Raw genomic sequence first — 23,475 nt, forward strand, 5'->3', positions numbered from 1 at the left:
GGAGTTTTTCTGCTTTTTTGGGCTCTGTGGCAGTTTTTCAAAATCGCAGCATGTTGACACTCTGGCGTTTTTTGCAAGGAAATCTTGGCGTTTTTCTCCAATAGAAGTCTATGGGAGAGAAAAAAACGCCATGAAAAAGCCATGTGGGTTTTTTGCCTTGGCGTTTTTTATGGCGTTTTTTCCCACAGTTACAATGCAGAGGATGGACCCAGTATCTGTGTGTCCTACGAGAAATAGGCTGGAAACAAACAGTTTCAGACAAAACAAAGTTCATATTGAATTTTACACCATTTGGAACAAACATGCCATTACAAACAAACATACCCAACTGGATCCTGCGTGCCAAAAGCAACAGCAAACAATTTGCACCATCATTTGGGGCCAATCTTTCTAGAGGTGCAGACATTCGGAATAAAGCATGCCTTACAAACCACAGAAGAGACAAAAGGGTCCGCCGGGGCGTGTTTAAGTAGAACTCTACCAAGGAAATGACATCAGGAGGGGGCAGATACTTGCCATTTATCCTAATCCCTTTTAGCTGGGTGAAACTTCTAACTTGTAAAGGCTGGAAAAACTGCAGAAAAAGCAATTTCCACAGGAAGGCTAAAACGCCAGAAAAAACTCCAGAAAAAACGCCAAAACGCAGGTAAATGCAGTGGCAGTTTTTTTGGCGTTTTTCCTGGTGTTTTTCGTCAAGAAAATAACGCAGGAGAAAAACCCAAGTGGAAACCTAGCCTATGGGATATATTTAAAGACTTTCATTCTGCGTGCATGTATTTGTAATGCCCTCTCTCTATAATAATAATGATAATTGTTAAATTAATAACTGCCATAAAGCATGTCTGAATACATTTCAGATCTGGTTATTGCGAAGGACATGTTTGTATGATTGCTGGCACATTTCGCAAAAGAGAAAATATTAGGAAGGTAGAAAGTTTAAAAGAATGTTTTAAACATAACCCTTGCAATGCTTGAACCTTTCTAAACTGTGGATTATATTATTTAATTAATCAAAGTAATTTGTTTTGCTTTAATATTCTTCTTTTTGTTTCTTAATGAGGTTATTGACATTATTATTATTATTATAATTATTTTTATTAATATTTATTAAAATTAATTATATACATATGCACTCCATAAATGACACAAATCCATGTTGAATTTCATCTGGTAATCAATTTGCATGCATAGTTTAGAGTATTTAGACTCCTCTCAGTATTGTGTGAGTATTAGTTTTACCTTTTAACAGTACTTTCATTTAAAATCTTAAAATGTATCAATCTAACACAAACTAATCATAAATGAAGTTGTTTCCTTTACTTTTAAATTTAACATTTTTCTCAGTGGTCAATGTCTAGATTCTACCCTGAGAATTTCACTTGACAGGTAATTAAATTGCAAAGCATGCATTTTTCACCCCTGTTAAAAAACAATTAAGGTTTGTCAATGTTGCCTATCTCACTTGAAGTTTAAATAACTAAAATGATGTTGTGTCTAAGTTGTAAATGGGTAATATATATATATATATATATATATATCATATGAAGGTGTTTAGTTATCCAAAATCTACTGTTGGCATCATAGCATGGCTATAGAGGGTATACTGACCATTGCAAATATGCACAACTGTATGAAATAACTTGTTATAGCTTGGATATATCAAGTAGTATGAACCAACATTTCTGATGGGTCCTAACATGTAGACTTATAATATCTGTATTATTAAAATAACCACTTTTGCAGTTAGTAATGTTTTTTTGTGCAAGCTACACAATTATTATGTATGAAAGGCCATTGGCATTGAACTTAGTATTGTGTGGTGTTTTGTAAAAGCTGATGCTATAATGTTTCCAATGGTTACATAATTTTAATATGCATGTGTGTGGCATTAAACCAGGTGCCTCAGGATGAATGGGGAGGGTATCCTTCGGGCAATAAAGATGAGGAGATTCCATGCCGGAGAATGAGGAGTGGAAGTTATATAAAAGCCATGGAGGAAGACAGTGGAGACTCTGACACAAGCCCTAAAACATCTCCTAAACGGCCAGAACCTTTGTTAAAATCAATAGTACAGAGATCTCATGGAGAGGGACAAAAGTAAGTTATTTTTTTCTCACTGGTTTCCTTTTTAGTGCATATTAAAGTTAGTTCATTTAACTTTGTTATTATTATTGTTATTTTATTTGCATATTTTTCTTTGCATACCTTCTTATGTATAGATTCTCAATTTCTCTAGCCTCTATAAAGCAGATTGTGTTAATTTTTATACCGTCCTAATAAATAAATTAAATTATTGTGCCAAACCTACATTGAATGACAATTCAAAAAGTAATTTACATACTAGTTTACTTGGTAGATTATTAGATTTGACACATGCCCAACATATAAATAATGGATAGCCTATCTTGTCCCAAAAAAAATAATTTGCCTTTTTCGTTTAGTTGTAAATTGTGTGTTTTTTGAACCCGTGGCCATATCAAATAACATTGCTTACTTTTATGTTAACATCCCTTTTACTGTATAACCCAACAATTCAAACAGCCAAAGAAGTACACATTTTTAGGTGGTAGTTAAAGGAAGAGCTTTACCAAAGTCTTTATGTGACTTTGTGAATGACAGATTACTTTGTGTCACTTTATGAAAAGTCTGACTCTAGCTGCCCACTCTGTAACCATCCTTATTCCTGAGTGCTGGGATATGATGTCATATTCCCAGTGCTCCGCCTATTAAGAATGTGTAGTGCCTGGGTGTAGCGCTAGTAACTTGACCAACACAATCCTCCATAGTGTAAATGGGCTGGAGATTAGAGACCTCCCTTGTAACTGACCCGTTGAGAAGTAGTGTATCTGATTGCCTCATAGGGCCATCTGCCACTTGTTTTGTGGCAGAGGGGCTACAGCCCTAATATGCCTCTTCTGTTCAAGTTTTCAAATGCAAGTACAATATTTCTTAAAAATAGCCTTTATATAGAATACTTCCAGTGCTGCCAAATTAGAACCTAACATGAACATTTACAGCCTGTAGCTAAAAATAAGCATAACATATTAATAATAATAATTTACTTGTAACAAAAGCATTTTGTGTAGTTTCAAAATTAATTGGCAACAATGGAAAATGCAATACAGTTTAAAAATGTGTTTACCAAGGCTTGAGTGGGTTGATTAATACATGTATGTCCATGGGGCTTTTTGGATTGAACTACATGCCACATGAAGAAAAAGGAAAAATATACTTAGCTACAAGTATTGCTCAAACATATGACAGCACATAATGCAACTGAAAGGATACCCATAGATCATAGTTTTAGAGGTATGTTTTGTAAAATGGTATCCTATGATCTCAGTGACAGATAAGATTCAATATAAATGCCAAAGTAACATGTTGGGACCTTCCAACTCTATGCAGTTCTTTTCATCTTACTGACTGAATAAATAAAAACATTTTTGAGTTAAAATGTAACAGTATTATTTTAAAACAGAGATTTATGTCACCAAAGGTTTTGGTATATAAAGGTTTTGAATCTCCAGAGTTTAACTCAGAGGCAAACCAACCTAGCAGTTGGAATCTGCTATACCACCAGTACATGTTTTATGTGCAATGGTACAGTATTTAAGTGCAGTGGCGTATCTAGGGTATGGCACCTATGGCTCATGCCATAAGCGCCATTTGAAAGGGGGGCACCAGCGAGCGGCTTTTAAACGCTGTCTTTTTTTTTTTTTGATGCGGAGGAGAGGTGCGTCTAGCAACCGTCGCTGGACCTCAAGGTGAGAGAATTACAAAGGGGGAAAGGGGTTAGAAAGTGATAAGGGAAGGAGAGGGGTTAGAAAGTGATAAGGGAAGGAGGGGGGTTAGAAAGTGATAAGGGAAGGAGAGGGGGTAGATATAAGTAAAGAATGTGAATTAATGTGTGGATGCATTGAGTGAATGAGGGAGAGCATGAGTTAATATGTGAATGTATTGTCTGAATGAGGGAGAGCATGATTTGTCTGAATGAGGGAGAGCATGAGTTAATATGTGGATGAGTTGTCTGTATGAGGGAGAGCATGAGTTAATATGTGGATGAGTTGTCTGTATGAGGGAGAGCATGAGTTAATATGTGGATGAGTTGTCTGTATGAGGGAGAGCATGAGTTAATGTGTGGATGAGTTGTCTGAATGAGAGAGAGCATGAGTTAATGTGTGGATGAGTTATCTGAATTAAAGTGTGAATTAGTGAGTGACTGTAAAAGTGTTTGTGTGTATCATAGATGTATAATTGTGGAAAGGCAAAGATGGCACTAGCAGGAGGTTTGAGCCTTGGGGACCAAGATGGCACAGACAGGGTGTATATGGGACAAAGATGGCACAGGCCGGACTGTTTGGGGACAAAGTTGACTTGTGCTGGGCTATTTGGGGACAAAGATGGCAAATCTTATGTGTGTTATCTGGGTGCTGGTCAGGTTCTATGTGGGCAGTGTGGACACCAGGGCTGACTTTGGGGTGTGCAATCTGTGATCTATGCCTGTAATTTAGGGGGTTTTAAATACCTTTTTAATGCCGTGCTTTTATGTGAATTCCAACTGATCTATACCTGCAAAGCTGGGTTTTTGTGTTATTCTGTAGATCCATATCTTCTATGCTATGTTTCCATACATTATTTATGTATACCTGCAAATACAGGGTTGATAATATGTCTTATTCAGTTGATTAATACCTGCAATGCTGTTTCCATGTATTTATTTGATCTATACCTGCGATGCTACGTTTCGTATATTATTATTGTATACCTGCAAATACAGGATTTGTATGTCTGATTCTGTTTATTTGATATATACCTTCGGTGAGATCACAAGTGAATTTCAATTGATCTGGGTTTGTGTGTTGATCTATACCTGCTATCGGCAGCTGGGTCTAATATTTATATGTATAATATATATATATCGGCAGCAGGGACTAATATTTTTATATATATATATATATATATATATATATATATATATATGGGCAGCAGGGGCTAATAAATGGGTTTTAGATATCTGGACAGGGGCGCAATTTCAGTGCTTGCCATAGGCGCTATTTTCAGTAGATACGCCTCTGGTTAAGTGTGCATGTGCAGGAGATTTATGTACTTTGGAGATAACCCTCTGATAACCTTTATTGTCCTTTTTCTTGTCGTTCCTTTCTCTCTCTCTCTCCTTTTCAGTATCATTCATTTCCTCTCCTTTCTGCTTCTTTTTCTAACCTATATTTTTCTCCTCTCACTCTCTCAATTGATTATCTTTTTCTCCCTTTTTTTCTCCTTTTTCTTTTCTCCCCTTTCTCCTCCTTTCCTTCCTCTCATCTTTTTTTCTTCTTTCTAATCACTCTCCATTTTGTATAGTCTCTACTCTCTTTCCCTCTTCTCCTTTCTCTTGATAGGAGATCATGAGAGAAAATATGGTGGAAGTAATTAATAGGATGGAGGGAATAATGTTACACCCATTTCAGGATACATGTAAGCATGGGCGTAGGAACCCCTAAAAATCTGGGGGGATAACATTTTTCAGATACCTCTTTCCTCACTATCCCACTTTCTCCCCATCTCTTTTTTGCAAACATGTACAATAATATATAACTTGAAACACTGGTAAAAATAATGTACGTTTAATACATTAAATATAGAAAAAAACAGCTAATCTTTGTAACAAAAACATTTTTTTAAATATTGAAAAATTGGACCCTAGGCAAGCATTTCCTTGGGCCCCGCTCCACGTGAGCCAACTTTGTCCCCAAACAGCCCAACGTGAGCCATTTTTATCCCTAAACAGCCATGTGCCATCTTTGTCCCATAAACACCCTGTCTGTGCAGTCTTGGTCCCCAAGGCTCAAATACCCTGCTTGAGCAATATTTGTCTTTCCCTAAATCACATCCATGTGATGTCGTCATGGAGGAGTGGAAAAGGACTCCAGTGGCAACTCCATGCCCAAGAGGGTTAAGGCAGTGCTGGAAAATAATGGTGGTCACACAAAATATTGACACTTTGGGCCCAATTTGGACATTTCCACTTAGGGGTGTACTCACTTTTGTTGCCAAGGTTTAGACCGTAATAGCTGTGTGTTGAGCTATTTTTAAGGGAACAGAAAATTTAGACCGTTATACCGGCTGCACACTCTTTACAATGTAGCCGAGTGTGTGAGGGGTGTACTCACTTTTGTGAGATACTGTATGATGTCATATTCCGGCGCTCAGCGTGAAGCGCCGGCACCAGGGCAGAGGCCTCGCACTCCCACCACTGCAGTCAGGTTGCTGAAGACTCTTTCATGAGAGACTGCTTGGCTTCCCTCTCTCTCCTCTGCCTGGGTGACGTACAGCATTTAGATTGGGGGGGATTCCTATGGCCCTGGGAGGGATTTTTTAATTATCGGGTCCCCCGCATGATTTACTGAGGGGACCCTCTCCGGTTCCTACGGCCATTCATGTAAAAAAAAAAAAGCAGGTATAATACTTTGAAATTACTGTGAGGATTGATATAGATTCTAAAGTTGTAGTGTTAGTGGCCAGGTAAACTCAGCTCCATTTGTGGTGAGTCCCTACCCATTTATTTACATACCTTTCAGTGGTGCTTTGTCACAAACAATATATTTTCTGCAAGTTGATAAACTAGTTCATCTTTCTAGTATCTGCATGGTTCCTGAGAACTGTTAAAATTTATTTTGTTAAATACACAGTGGTCATCTTAAATGTAAAACAAACAATAAAAAATGTAATTCATATGACTTATTTAAGTGTCAACTAAGACTGCGACTCCTTAGATTATAAAAAGATTGACAGAAGAAAATTTGTGTTTTAAAATGATTTAAATCACCTAATTATCACCAGCAGTCACAGATTGCAGACAGATTATTAGGAATTATGCCATTCTAAATACAATGATCTCATCTTTAAAAAAAAACAGGGCATTTTGCCAAATCAGAACAAATCCAACAGTAATGATTGTTAACTGTATCACAATAAAAAAGCTACAGCATGATGGGAATAAGTATAATCTAACAAAATTGATGATCAAATAATAACATTTTTGCTTCTTGGTGGAGGACAAACACTGTTTTCTTTAATGAATATAAGATAATAGAGTAGTAGAATCCAGACTGGTTTATATTACATTTTAGTAGGACAACAATGATATGATTATTATTATTATTATTATTATTACTACTAATTACAAATAAAGATATGTATTAAAGATTTCATTTACCTTTCCTTCCATGTGAATAATTGTACCTGAAAGAAGTATTGCTTCACCATGACAGTCTTCAAAAGATCTGCTTCTTTTCAGTTTCTACTTTCTCTTTCTCTGAGAGACTTTGGTAACCCGACCAAGAAGACCCACTTAGGTGGGGATGTAGAGTGCCCTGGTACATTGAAAGTGGCTGAGCCAGGAGGCTTAGACTGGAGACTTACTGGAGTTAAAGCCTTTTTACATATCATCGGTACATAGAATTGCACAAATCTGTGGCTGTACAGTGTGTCGCTATATATATATATATATATATATATATATATATATATATATATATATATATATATGTTGCCTGTTTTGTGCATTTTTACAAACAAACTGCAAAAATTGGCACTTTTGATAAGTTAAATTGGAAGGGACTGCATGATCATATTACCTATTATTTTTTAAATATTGGTGACAATAAATATTGTTGACAATAGAATATGTATAATATATCATATTGGGGAATCATATGCCACTGTCTGCCCAGTGTCCTACTACTGATGCAGCTGCACCTCTTTGAACGTTGTAACTCTGGGGGAATTTAAAAAAAAATCTATAATGAAAGGTGAGCCAAACGGCTGTAAACAAGAGACATTGCTCAAAAAAGAACACAGCAAAAAGGAAACAAAAATTATATCTTATATGATTTTGCACTGTGCAGATATAAGACGACCCTGATTATAAGATGACCCCCAAAAAACGGAATATTAATTTAGGAAAAAAGAAAAAGCCTGATTAAAAGTTTTACTAGTAAATATTAATTCATGCAAACTATTTTTTTTCATATTTAATAAAAGCTATGATTGAGAAAAATATTTTTTGGTTTTTATTTCCTTTTATTTGCCAACCTGCCCCCCCAGTTATGCACATCTGCCCCAGGCTTGACACTCTGCCCCCAAAAATACCATATACCCCCTATAAGGCACTCTGCCTCCCTGATATGCCTTTTACCCTCCTATATTCCACTCTGTCCCATGATATGCCTTTTAACCCCCTATATGCCACTCTGCCTCCAGAAATGCCTTATACCTCTATATGCTACTCTGGTATATAGGGGGTTAAAAGGCATATCATGGGACATGATGAGTGGCATGTAGGGGGACTGTCACAACGGGTTCTGCTTCCCCGGCAGTGGGCGGGCTATCCTAGCAGTGGGTGGGCTATCCCAGTGCCCACATAGAACCTGACCAGCACCCAAATTAGACACATCTTTGTCCCCAAACAGCCCACCCTGTGCCATCTTTGTTCCTTAAACATGATACCTGTACCATCTTTGTCCCCTAAACACCCTGCCTGTGCCATCTTGGTCCCCAAGGCTTAAACACCCGGCTTGTGCCATCTTTGCCTTTCCACAAATCAATTATACACCTATGATACACACAAACACTTTACAGTGACTCTCTATTTCACACAATTCATTCACACAATCATTTATTCTCTAACTCTTTCACACAAATTATTTACACATATTCATTAATGCATTCTCACAAATTCATTAACTGATTAATTCATGCTCTCACTCATTCACACAATTCATGCACACATCAGTTCCTTCATCCTCTCACTCATTCACACATTAATTTATTCTCTGACTCTTTATTTCAGTATTCTTACTACCCTCTTTTCTCCCCCTTCTCACTATCTACCCCCATCTCCCCCTTCTCACTATCTACCCCCTCTCCCCTTTGTAGTTCACTTACCTTGTAGAAGTCCTGCGGCGGGAGCATGTGCTGCATCACTGCTGAGCGCCGGGATATGACGTCAGCATGAAATGCCGGCACCACGGCCAAGACAGAGGTCTCATGGAGAAGAGTGAGGGGTGCCGAGCGATTGCTAAAAACTTATTCCTGAGCGACCAATTGACGCCCCTCTCTCTCCTCTCCGTCAATCATGGCTGCACACACACAAAAAAAAGACGGCATTTCAGTTGGGGGGGGCCCCTGCCAATGCCAGTGCTTCCCTGAGAGCAGCCCTGCAGTGACATCACCCAAGTCAAGGAAAACAAAGAGGGATCTAGCGGTGAACAGAACATTTTTCAGACCCATTTGTTCACGTAATAGAAAAGGAAGTTGAGATCTTTAATAAATATATATTTACTTGTTTATAATTTGTGATAGGTCTACTTAATCATTACATATATTTTAATACAATTTAAGAGTGTGGTTAGCCAACTTTATTAGATTACACCTTAAAATAAGATATTTTGGCAGACTTTCTCGGTTTGATGATATCAGTACTCTGCACTTAGATGTCCTTTCCATTTATCACATGTCTGCTTCTTATGCTTTGGATTGAGGTCCAATTTTATTTAAAGAAATAGTAAATCGGCCTCTAATCAGGTAAATTAAGGAAACAAAGACCAACAGTAACCAGGATTCTGCAGTATATAGGTTGGTTAATGTGTACAAAATAGCTTTTTATTAAATTGGAAAAGAGAATGAAAAGCTTTAAAGGGCATGTGACTGGAACCTAAGTGGATCCAAATGCTGTTTATCATCAGTAAGTACATCAACTTACAATGCATTAAATTAATTAACTTGGTAACCGAATTCAGGTTGATGCACAAGGCCAGAAATACATGTAATTTAATTGCATATCTAATGGCGATGTGCAGGCTGCTAGTATCTGTTTTGGAGGAAGAAAAAACTATTTCTCTGAAGGTTTTACAAAACTGATAGAAAAAATGATGTTGCTGTGAATTGCAGCCCTGTGTGTGTGTTATGTTAAATTCACTTTCATGGGTGTGATAACACTTAGCCAACCTAGATTGTAAGTGCACGAGCAGTGCCCTCTTAACTAATGTATCTCTTTTTCTTAGTCTATCATTTTTGAGTTTTGTCGTACCCCTTGAATATATGTATTATAACATACCTCCCAACATTTCAAAATCTGAAAGAGGAACTCACCAATACAAGGATTGCACTTTAAAATGTCGCACTTGCATCACCACTTAAAAAATGCTTCGTTTGGGTCAGCACAGTCATGCATATTAAAAATAACCAACATATTAAATTAATTTCCCATAAGGCTCAGCCAGACATACTACTTCCATGATGCTGGCTGGGAAGTGCAGCAACAGTAAAGCTGCAAATGCTAGCTGTGAACTAAAATTCCTATGATTCTCAGCCAGCCAGGTGTCCACTATAATGCTGGCTGAGCATCATTGGAAGGGTAGTCCACAGCAGCAGAGATTGCTTTTTTAATTAAAAAAGGCTCCCTCCTAGGATGCCTACACACTGCCTTTACACACACACCTGCCCATAAACACACATATACACATATACTGCCCTTACACACACACCTGCCCACATACACGTACACTGCCCTTACACACACACATATACACGTACACTGCCCTTACACGCACACATATGCACGTACACTGCCCTTACACACACACATATACACATACACTGCCCTTACACACACACATATATATGTACACTGTCCTTACACACACATATACACGTACACTGCCCTTCCACACACACATATACATGTACACTGCCCTGTGTTCCATTTTATTCAGTGGAACAAAACAGTGATCACATTATTCTTCACGATATTCTTGTAAGGAACTTTTATTTCTTTATTAATTCATGTAAACTATTTTTTCATATTTAATAAAAGCTATGATTGAGAAATGTTTGTTTTTTGTTTTTATTTCCTTTTATTTGCCAACCGGCCCCCCCCTATATGCCACTCTGCCTCCAGAAATGCCATATCATGGGACGGAGTGGCGTATAGGGGTGTAAGACATTTCTGGAGGCAGAGTGGCATATAGGGGGTTAAGAGGCATTTTTAGAGGCAGAGTGGCATATAGGGGGTTGAAAGGCATATCATGGGGCACTCTGCCTCCAGAAAAGCCTTATGCCCCCCATATCACACTCCCCCCTGGACTTACCACTGCTTTTGACTCCCTGGTGTCTGGTGGGGGCAGCGGGTGGAAGCCGGCGTTCATGAAATTAAAGTGGCTGCCGTGCACGCACCGCGCCGCCCAATGGCCGTGCCTCAGCACTTCGTCCCACTTCTTAAAAGGGGTGGGACAAGCAGCTGAATGTTGGACCGGCCGGCCCACCGGGAAACTTCCAGGAATCCCAGTGGGCAAAGCGGGACAGAGGAAGAGATAGACGGGACGGCGGGACAGAGACCCAAAATCGGGACTGTCCCATCTAAATCGGGACAGTTGGGGGGCATGTTATAATCAGTAATGTGTGAATTGTTGGCACTATATAAATGAAAGATAATAATTGTAACGGGTTCACCAAGAGAACTGTAGTAACTCCCAGAGATCACCCACATGTATCCTCCTGTTGTCCCTGGAATCACTTCCAGCACCAGCCAGCATGCACACCTTGGAACCCTGCTATGTGTACCCAATAAGTAGACACAACTACCTTGAACTGAGTACAGCAGGAATGAACAGTTTATTGTTGTAAAACATAGACTCATATAGCCACAGAACTTCATTAACATAAATCCACAACCTTTAATCCCCTTTAGCTACTGAATATCCCCCTGGCAGCCATCCTGTTAATGGGATTAGTTTACACAATGGAGTTCCTGCCTGTTTGGCAGCCAGGCTGGAGCCATCTCTGACTACCTTGGGGCCTTGTATGACAGGTCATTCTGTCACAATAATAATAGAAGAATATATATGATAGCATATAGGATTGGACTAGAATACATTTGAAACACAGAAAGAGTGAATTGGGAACATTTTGAAATGCCTATGAGGTTCATATATTCTTGCATTGCACCCCCATGCTGATCTAATTTCTGAATCTGGCCACTGTGTGCCTGTGGATATGGAGTGTGAAATCAGCTTCACATAGTCATGTGTAGAGAGTGTGCTTATCAGATGGAGAATGAAGCGATTCTGATTTTTCAGAGTGGGAAATCTCCAATACTCTAAATTGCTGAGTTGAAGGAATTCTGTATATTCTTGATTAAGCTTAAGTGATGTAAGCAATTTCACATATGGTCATTAAGCTACATGCAGGGCCGGCCCAAGACAAAATGCCGCCTGGAGCGAAGTTTAAAGTGCCGCCCCCCCATTATCTACCCTTCCTCTCCCTGCTGCCCCCCCATTATCTACCCTTTCTCTCCCTGCCGCCCCCCCATTATCTACCCTTCCTCCCCCCCCGTACTTACCTTTCAGCTGTCCTGCGGTGAGTCTCCCTGCCGGCTTGTAATACTGAGCGCCGGAAATGACGTCATTTTCCGGCGCTCAACATTACAAGCCGGCAGCGAGACCGAGCTAGAGGGCTCGCAGAGGAGAGAGTGAGGGGCGCCGAGTGGGTACCAACAACTTGTTAAGATAAAACCACTCTCTCTCTCTTCTCGGCTTTAAAAAAAAAAAAAAAAAAAAAAAAAAAAAAAAAAAAGGGCTTGGGGCGGCAAAGTGCCGCCTGGAGCGGTTGCCCCACTCGGCTCCATTGTCGGGCCGGCCCTGGCTCCATGTGCTTCACCTGTAACATAGTAACATAGTTCATAAGGTTGAAAAAAGACCAAAGTCCATCAAGTTCAACCTACATACATATTGTGTCCCTACTGTGTTGATCCAGAGGAAGGCCAAAAACCCTTATGAAGCAGATGCCAATTGCCCCATACCAGGGGGAAAATTCCTTCCCGACTCCAAATATGGCAATCAGAATAAATCCCTGGATCAACGTTCTGTCCCTATTAATCTAATATCCATAACTTGTAATATTATTGCTTTCAAGAAACACGTCCAGGCTCCTTTTGAACTCTTTATTGAGTTTACCATTACCACTTCCTCTGGCAGAGAGTTCCATAATCTCACCGCTCTTACTGTAAAGAACCCCCGTCTGTGCTGGTGTAGAAACCTTCTTTCCTCCAGGAGTGATCTCTGTACTGCCCCCTTATATATTTATACATAGTTATTAAGTCCCCCCTAAGCCGTCTTTTTTCCAAACTAAATAACCCTAATTCTAAAACTCCTAAATCCTTTTCCATATCAGTCGTCCCCAGTGTTTTCCCATTTAATACATATTCCCAGCCTGGATTTTTCTTCCCCATGTGCATAACCTTACATTTATCTGTAATGAACCTCATCTGCCACATCCCAGCCCAAGCCTCCAACCTATGCAGATCCATTTGTAATCGTGCACTGTCCTCTATTGTGTTAACCACGTTACAGAGCTTAGTATCGTCTGCAAAGATTGATACTTTACTATACAATCCCTCTACAAGGTCATTAATAAATATATTAAAAAGAATAGGACCCAAAACTGACCCATGTGGTACCCCACTAGCAACAGTCACCCACTCAGAGTATGTACCATTAATAACCACCCTCTGTTTCCTATCACTGAGCCAGTTACTTACCCACATACACACATTCTCCCCCAGCCCAAGCATTCTCATTTTATGTACCAGCCTTTTATGTGGCACCGTATCAAATGCTTTGGGAAAATCAAGATATACCTGAAACATCCAAAATGTTCTGTCCCCCCAGGCTTAAAGCTTGACACCCCTTGGCTAAATCTTGGAGATGGTAGAAGCCCATTTCACCCTTTAACACACAATTTCTAATTTCAGGGAAAAAGAAAGAATTCTATTTTGAAATTGTAATATGCTAATTGTATTTATGGCTACTTGCATGTTTTTTCTTTTTTTTCATCATAATTTTTAATGCTAAATAATAATAATAATAATAATAATAATAATATCTAAAGAAAACCCATTCTTGTCCTGAAAAAAGAATATATAATTTGTGTGGGTAACACTGAATGAGAAAGAAGACAATTATAGCTAAACACAAACACCACAGAAAATGTCAAAAAAGCCCAGGTTGAAAATTGTTTTATGATGTTAATAATAATGAATGTTGCCTCCTTAGACGTTTAATGCAATGTTATTAGTTTTATTTTCTAATTAAAACTGATCATTGTGAAATTTTAAGTTAAATTAATTAGCAAACTAGCAGTAATAGTTATATGGTTTTCAGTAGTTTTGTTTTTGTAGTATGTTCATATTTTTATTTGTGTGAGACACAGACAGTGGAAAACACAAAGTTTGATTACTAATTCAGAAAACTCTAGTAAATCAGCCTGAGGTAATCTCTGAGCAGCTCATCAATATTCACTACAAAAATGTATTCAAGTGAATATAAAGTATATACTTCACACTTCGGCCGATGCAAATGAATTTGTTTTGAATAGTGCCATTTTTGTTAAGTGCAAGTTTTGACCTGCTGTGCCAGCGGCTCAGAACTGAACGCACATCAACCTTTAACAGTTATTTGGTGTGACATTACCAGCCTAGGCCTTCGATTATATATTTGTGTTGAAACAGGTGATTCATACCATGAAGTGGCTGAGCTTTTTTCTTTTTGAAGCCAGTAAAAGTCTAATATTTGAAGTATACATAACATTATGACCACTTGCCTAATATTGTTTAGTTCCCCCTTTTGCCGGCAAAATGCGAATTATCAGATCAGGCCACCTTCTTCCTTTGCTTTGTGGTCCAGTTATGCTTATGTGCCCATTGTAGGCACTTTCGGCAGTGGATAAGGGTCAGCATGGGCACCCTGTATGCACACTTTGGCCCTTGTCAAAGTGTCTCAGATGCTTACACTTGCCAATTTTTCCTGCATTTTTCATAGGTAACTTAGCAAACCAGAAGTAGCAATATAAAACATGGGGGGTGCTCTTTGCCACAGGCTGCCTCTGCAGCATGCCTCAAGAGAGGCAATATCAAAATCTAAGAATAATGTTTCTCATCACACACGAAATAAAAGTAGGAAATACAAAAATCAGCTTTGTACAAGTGCTACCCAAGTGACAGAAGGAATTAATAGGTCCAGCTGGCAGCTGCTGTCTGGATTCAAATGGGCTTTATGTGGCTAGAAATACATCTCATAGCACTGATCCTTTTGATTGTAATGTAGAGATGTCCCTTATTACACAGAACAGTCATTTATGTAAGTGTGCCTTGTAGAGCCATTGCTAGTTCCTTTTGCGCCCGAGGAAAGAAGGGAAAATAGTGCCCCCCAGCCTTTTTTTTTTACATTGGTTATTTTATTTACACTGCCTTTACACACACCTGCCCATTAACACGCATATACGCATACACTGCCCTTACACACAACTGCCCTTACACACACATCCCCATTAACATGCATATACACATACACTGCCCTTACACAACCCTACCTTTCCACACACATATACACACACCAGCTTACAAACATACAAATACCTACACTTGTATCTGGTGGTACATGATGATGTAAAAATACATATGGTGTAACACTGTTTAATAATGAGGTAAAAGTGCCCACTCCCTGGTATACAGGGACAGCCCTACCATGGAGCAGAGTGGGGCAATTGCCCCAGGCGGCACTTTTGAAGAGGCAGCACTTTGCCGCCCCAAGCGCCTTTTTTTATTATTATTTTTTATTTTATTTTTTAATAAGCAGAGCAGGGAGACTCGACGCAGGACTGCTAAAAGGTAAGTGCAAAGGGGGGGATAGGGTAGATAATAGGGAGGGGGGGATAGGGTAGATAATAGGGAGGGGGGGATAGGGTAGATAATAGGGAGGGGGAGAGGAAGGGTAGATAATAGGCAGGGAGGGAAGGAGGGAGGGAGAATGAGGAAGGGTAGATAATGACCCCTGGCGTCGGCAGGGGGGGCGGCATTTTAAACTTCGCCCCAGGCGGCATTATGCCTTGGGTCGGTCCTGCTAGTATAGCACTCACCTGTAGGGGAGCTGACTAGCTGCTCACCATCCCAGGCATGGAGAGACCCCACAAGGGGCCAGAATCTCAAACAATTCTATGGTTCATGATTAGAATCTGACCGAAGAAACCATTAACATATAACAAGTTTTATTTACATAAAAGTAAGTGTGAAATGGGTCAAGCTGTGTTTTTTTTTTTTGTGTGGGTTTGTCCAATGTGAACACTATTAAAATGCTTACAAACATTGGATTGACCTTTGGGACTCCGTAGTTTTGTTTGACCAACATACTGCAACTTAATATGTAAATAACATTTTTGGTGTTACAGATAATCATTGATTTTTTTTAATGAAACTAATTTTGAGTTATTTGTGATTTAAATGGATTTACCTGTTTTGGTTCAACCAGTTCTGTGTTATGGGGCAGTTGCATACCAGGCCAGACCAACATTCTTCAAACAAAGCATGGCACAGTGTGCAAGCAGCTATTAAAAAAGGCTCTGAACAAGGTAAGGGAGTGTCAGGTGCAGGTGGAGAGGTATAGCGGAGTCCAGAATGCAGGACACAGGAACCAGCACAAGGCACTTAGAGGGCAAGGTCCAGAAGCAGAGTCGGGTCACTAGGTAAAGTCGGTACACGATAGGTAGAGAGAAGGAGCTGCTTGGCAGCCGGGCTCAGGTTCAAGGAGGTAGCAGAGTCCAGAGACAATAGCCGGGGTCGGTACACAGGAATCAAGAGAGCCGTTTAGTCTCCAAGGTCAGGGGCACAGGAGGTCAGCAAGGTCCAAGGAATAGCCAGGTTCGGTACACAGGAATCAAGATATAAAGGTAGCAACTTCACGATAGGAACAGTAGGGAGGCACAATAACTGAGCACTGAGTGTCATGGCTGGCATTGAGCCGGTTGGTTCCTATTTGCAGGAGACAAACACACACAGAAAACTGTGTGAAGTACAAAAACGATAATCCAAAGGCGAAGTCAGGTCATAAGCAAAGGCTCAGTGCTCGGTTTTAAACTCGCCGCTCACAGTTGTGTGAGGGTGCGCCCCCCCAGAAGCAGCCACATGGGATGCCGAGGGGGAGAAGGCTGGAGACGCGATGCTGGACCTGGTACCCGCAAGCGGATATTCAGGTGATTCGCTGCGTGGGGGTACATAGACCCTGACAGGGGGTCAGTGAAGGAGTATGTTTGTATATATCTGAGTTAGAGTGAGTGTCTATGTGTGTGTCAACACGAGTATGTATGTGCAAGTGTGTATGTCTGTGTTAGAGTGTATGTTAGTGTGAGTGTGTATGTGCGTGTTAGCACGAGTATATATTTGCGAATGTGTATGTGATTGTTAGGGTGTATGTTATGTTACTGTATATATATATATATATATAAATATGTGTGTGTGTATATATTGTAGTAAGGTACCTCTTAGGACACTTCTAAAGCAGCGGGGACAGTAGGAGACCCAATATGTTTCCAGGCTTTTATTGCACCAAATCAATCAGTCTTCCCTGACTAACAAAGAACTGGCCAGCTAAGCTGGTTTCCAGTATAAAATAAAACAGAATATACTTCTAACGGATTCCCAAAAGTTGTCTCTGCTACCAGCCCAACTTGTAGCATACTGGAACTCAGGTACACCTCCTGTTCCTTCCAAGATGTAGACAAATTTCAGTGGGCTGTTCTCAGTCAGAGAGAGGAACTGTTTCCTCTACCCTGCATTTATCTCACAGTGCAGAGTTAAACCTGGGGCACCTGTGTTAATAGGACCAGCAGTTAACCCATTAGTCACTGGGATAAACTGCTCTTTCCAATCTCCTGCTTACATAGAAGCCATCTTTCACCCTGTCACAATATACCGTATTGGCTCGGATATAGGCCGCCCCCGTGTATAGGCCGCACCCTAAAAGTTTGGTGCTTTTTTAAAGAAAATTTTTTTTTAATAGACATGCTGCCACTCTCCCCCACCCAAGATATGCTGCCACTGTCCCCCCCCGAGATATGCTGCCACTGTCCTCCCCCCCGAGATATGCTGCCACTGTCCTCCTGCCCCCGAGATATGCTGCCACTGTCCTCCTCCCCCCGAGATATGCTGCCACTGTCCTCCTCCCCCGAGATATTCTGCCACTGTCCTCCTCCTCCTCCCCCCGAGATATGCTGCCACTATCCTCCTCCTCCTCCCCCCCGAGATATGCTGCCACTCTGCCCCCCCCCCCGACTTACCAGAGCATACTCAGCGTATGTGCCGGCACCGGAAGGTGTATACGTGTATTGCGTAGGTGTCCCCCGCCGGCCCCTCAAGACACCCGGGAGTCTGCTCTGGTAAGTCTTGGGGGCAGAGGTAAAACGCATCGTGCGGACGTTCACCGCTGTCGGTGAACGTCTGCACGATGCGCTTAGACAATCTCCTGTGCCAGCACTCCCCCCGTGGGAAGTGCTGGCAGGGGAGGCTGTCTGAGCGTATCAGAGAGTAGGATACGGGTACCCTGCACCGCTGCGGGGGATCTGTATCCTAACCCTGCTGCATGTCCCGGGCGTCGGGCGCTAGACCCCGAATATAGGCCGCACCCCCAGTTTAAAGACTTAAAGTGTGGGGAAAAAGTGCGGCCTATATTCGAGCCAATACGGTATAGATATATATATATATATATATATATGTATATATATATCTATACCGTATTGGCTCGAATATAGGCCGTACCCGAATACAGGCCGCACCATTAAAGTTTGGTGCTATTTTAAAGAAAAAAGTATTTTTAAAGAAAAATATACACAAGTGGAATGGTAAAACAGTATTTTATCTAATGAACAAGCATACATTTTAACATTTTTGGTATCTATTATACAGTTTGTCAGCATATGTTATATACAAATAGAAAACCAATAGCAATTTTAAAGTCCCCCTCTTAATTCATAATGCACTTTACTTATAGGTATGCCACTCTGCCCCCTGATATGCCACTCCGCTCCCCTGATATGATTTATAACCCCTGATATGCCAATTTGTGTCCCAGATATGATGTATAACCCCTGATATGCCACTCTGTCCCCAGATATGCCACTCTGCCCCTAATATGCTCTATAACCCCTGATATGCTTTATGCCTCCCAGATATGCCACTCTGACCCCCCCAGATATGCCCCCTAGAAATGCCCACCTGCCCCCCAGATATGCTTTATGCCCCCTAGAAGTGCCACTCTGCCCCCCCCTGATATGCCACTCTGCTTCCTAGAAGTGCCACTCCCCCTCCAGAAAAAAAACACCCGCCCGGAACTACATGGCCCGGGCGTCGGGGACACGAACTGCGCATCCCTGTGCTTAACCCCGAATATAGGCCGCACCTCCACTTTAAAGACCTAAAGTGAGGGGAAAAAGTGTGGCCTATATTCGGGCCAAAACGGTATATATATATACACACTATTCAAAAGTTTGGGGTCACTTAGATTTAGTAAAGGAATAACAATCTTCCTTCTTGGCATGGGGTTAGGGGGGTCCAGTTTTTATCCTACTCATTTAAGATTAAATTGTGCACAGCCATGCATATTGTTATTTAACAGGCATGCTCTCACCTGCAACTCACAACATGCTCAAGAGAAGGCCATTATTTTAGTATTTGTGTTCCTATTTTATTGTTAGAGGTTAAACTGTGCTTATGCTACTTAGGAATTTAACAAGCAGTACAGTTTTATATGAAAGAAGGAACCTATCTCTGATTTATTAGTTATTTTAAACACTTCAGCCTCTAAAAAAAAACGGTACTACAGTTTTATGCTTTCTGTACCCTATTAAACCTAGAAGTCTGGTTTTGTAGTCATCCGGTGTCTGCTTACTTTCCTGTTATGGTATGTTGGTATATAAAAAAACTATGAGACAATGAGGAATATGTCTGATTAGTGAAAAATGTCATTTTAATTATCACCATGAATATGCCATAACCTTTTAGTGGATGTCAGACATTTTTCCACAATTGGTGGATATGAACAAAATATACTGGAAAGATGGACACTAGTGCTCTAATATACTGTATTACTCTATGTAAGTCCTCTAAATTCTACAATTAGTGACTTTTTAGCATCTTGAAAAAACTCCATGTGGATTAAACCTTGATTATAGAGAGACTGGGCTGCTTTAAAGTACGGTAGTTAAATAGTTATTGCATTGCAAAAGTTGTCTTCTAACTATCCTTTAATGAGATAACAATTCATGAAAAAGAAACACGCTTGTGGCCTTCTACATACCTTAAATATCTAGGGTACATCCCATTTTAGTACAATTCAATTCAATTTTAAATAAGTTATATCTGAGGAATTCCATTCTGACTGTATAGTCCTTGAAATAACCTTTGTCTACTGTCAGCTATTGCTGTACTTTTGAAATATGAGGTGTTTGGGGGCTGTGGTGTGAGTTTTATGTGCAATACAACCAAATATCATTCAAGTATTTAAACTTCTTCAAGGCTTATAGTCGAAAACTAAGTTATTGTATGTTGTGAAAAAATTGTAGTTTACAACTTATTTAGAGTTTTATAAGTGGTCTTACCACTATAGCAAACAATGGAATAGTTCTCATGGTGATTCAATGGGTTGCTATGGTATGAGACCATGTTTTAAACTTTGTGCCAGAATCACTATTTATATTTAACCCCTCACATATCACGATGATGGGGGTGTCTCTGCAAGCCTTTTTACCTATTTCATCTGAATCTTATCTGAGCTGAATCTGTGGGACTGCACTGTTTTTTAACCAATTGAGACTCTCCTTCCAATTAAAGCCCTTTCTTAACACCACTAATGACAACATCAGATCGGAATATTCACAAAAAAATTAATAAGGGAAGCATACTCTGAAATGCATATACATTCAGATTTTGAGGTGCTGCTAAACAAAACAATGAATAAACGCACACCCACTAAATACTATATATAAAAGCACTTATCTGAGACATACTTATTGGTGATTATATCATACTATATGGTCATATACTGCATAGCCTGTCATTACGTCAAAGTACCCCAATTTTGGCACGCTCCATGTAATCCCTCTGGTCTAACATTGACACGGTATATATAAAGGCTACTTGGTTTCCATCTAAGTCTTCTACCGATTTGGCAGCAATTTCCTACTAACAAACAATTAACCAGTGTTTAACCTATTCTTATTTGGTTAATAACAGCAGCGCAAGCATAGGCTTTCCACTTTCACTTTTGTACATTAACTACTTTGTGATTTAATGAATGCTAGAGCGACAAGTAAAACTATTAAAATATCACTATGATGGGGATGTCTCTGCAAACTATTTTACTTGTTTTATCACCCTGGGGCAGCTTGCTGGAACATGGTTGTTCTCTCTAGTCTAACATTGACATTCTATATATTAAGGCTACTTGTTTTTCATTTAAATCTTCTATGGAGTTGACAGAAACTTCTCACTAACTCTTAAAAACTCCATACATGTTGGGAGAGGTCATAGTGCCACTTAATGAATTTACACAGGCACGCTGCACCAGGGGCCCCCCTACTTCACCAAGCAACATGTGCCACCTTTGCCCCAAACAGCTTATGACCGCCAACCTTGCCCCCAAACAGCTGGAGTGCTTTTGCCCCCAAGCAGCTTATCAGAGCCATCTTTGCCTCAAACAGCTGTTATTTGTCATTATTACCTCCAAACAGCTTGTATGTACCATAATTGCCCCACGCAACTTGTATGTGACTTCTTTGAACCCCTCTTCCAATATAGACTCATACAGTATAAACACACTTACACAAATAAGACACACTCATACTCAACACAATTACACATCCATGCTTACACACACACAAACACACATTTACACATCCACGCTCACACACTTACACAGACATCCATGCTCACAGGGCCCCTGTAGTTACGCCACTGCGTTGCACCCAGATGTGACTGAGCTACCCAAAGATTGGAGCATCTAACAGTAATAAATGCAGGTGTTTAACTAATAGGCTTTTTTGGTTAATGACAGCATTGCAATCATAGGCTTTCCACTTCCTTTCACTCATATCTACTCCCTGTATATTGACTACTTTGTGACTTAACTGATTGAATTCCAGAAGGATGAGTTACATTGTTGTGGTTCAATGTGGTATGATCCACCACTTACGTCCCTGCAGAGCTGAGTTTACATCAGGGTCAAAAGTCCAGTCACTATTTTCCAAGGCACAGCGTTATGTACTCCAATTAATATTCACTTTGTTTTAACTATCGATTGTTAATATAAACAAGTAGTAAAATGAATCTGATAATCTTAATTTCTTCCGTTTATGTAGTACAAGTAATACCAGCAGTCCACTAGATTAGACTACATACTCCGACACCTTTTAATGACAACCTGAAAGATTAATCTCCTTTTTTTTGACACAAGCGGGCAATAAAAAATGACAGTGGCACACTGTATATAATCCATTTTATTAAAATATATGGATCTGACTTCGTACTCCAACTTGCAGCACCAATTTCACACATTGTCATGAGATGAAAATGATACAATTTTCATCAATTTTTTCATATTTACCTTGACATTTTTCTTTTAGAAGTAAGTCTCTGCCATCTTAACAAGGGTTTTGGTAACCTGGCTAGGAAAACATGTTCATTACCTAAAATGTACTATTGAATCTAGCTTAAATACAAATGTTAAAATGTGCGTTGTTAAAGGCCTGTGGAATGACGTTAATAGTACTTCTGCATTTGCACTTCTGACAGGCCCTCTGTTGTACTCTAGAATTTGATGAAAATTTGTTTTTTAACTACTATGAAGAGACCAATTTCTCATCCTTTATCTTGCAGCTGCCTGGCTCTCCCATTTCCTCTTCCTCAATCAATTATTACTGAATAAGGATCTGATTATGATTCATTATCAGTGTAGTCATGGGTAAAGCATGCATTTATATAAATAATTACTTTGTCTAAGACTTCCCTATTAGTTCCTTGCTTATTTATATTTAGTATCAATGACAAGTAGTTTAACGATTTACAACTGCATTGATCAACTCAACAATCTGTCAACTGCAAGACTTCTGTTAACTCAAGTGCTGCCAGACCGATGGATAGCTTGTGGCTGATTGTGTAGCACTGATTACACAAAGTGTTTATTTGTACTGGACTAGGTGTAAATAGATTGTCAAAGTGGACAACAAAGCCCAGGAGTCAAGTGGTCAAGTCATATGGTAGGGTATCTATATTAACATGCATCTTTATGGATGGTTCTCTTCATAGCCTGCATAAACCATATGGACTCGTACAAAGAAAAAACATTGTCTTTTCTTGAGTAAATATTACCCATGAATAGAATGCTGAGTTTTTAACTATTGTATAACATGTCATACATCCAAATACAAAACTACAATATATTTAGGCCTGCAGCTATGAAATTGTGATTAAAATATATAAATTTAATTTGGAAACACAGCTGATGGATTTTCTATTATGCTGCAGGCAAGCCCCATCCTCCTTTTCCCTATACCTTCTGACTTTGCCTCTCATAACTTCTACTATTGATGAAAACATAT

The 23,475-nt window shown here is 39.8% G+C and overlaps 1 protein-coding gene across 1 annotated transcript in view; it reads left to right on the forward strand.

Annotated features, from left to right (window-relative positions):
- Positions 1–23,475, forward strand: part of LOC149302318 (disks large-associated protein 2-like) — a 137,810-nt gene that overhangs the window by 57,086 nt on the left and 57,249 nt on the right. Inside the window, exon 3 of the mRNA XM_089482462.1 lies at positions 1,898–2,097. Within this exon, the coding sequence (XP_089338588.1) occupies positions 1,898–2,097 (200 nt within the window). The remainder of the gene's footprint in view (positions 1–1,897; positions 2,098–23,475) is intronic.

The sequence above is a fragment of the Sceloporus occidentalis genome, unplaced genomic scaffold (genome assembly GCF_023333645.1).
Source record: "Sceloporus occidentalis isolate IW3139 unplaced genomic scaffold, rSceOcc1.0.p SCAF_19, whole genome shotgun sequence".
NCBI lineage: Eukaryota > Metazoa > Chordata > Lepidosauria > Squamata > Phrynosomatidae > Sceloporus > Sceloporus occidentalis.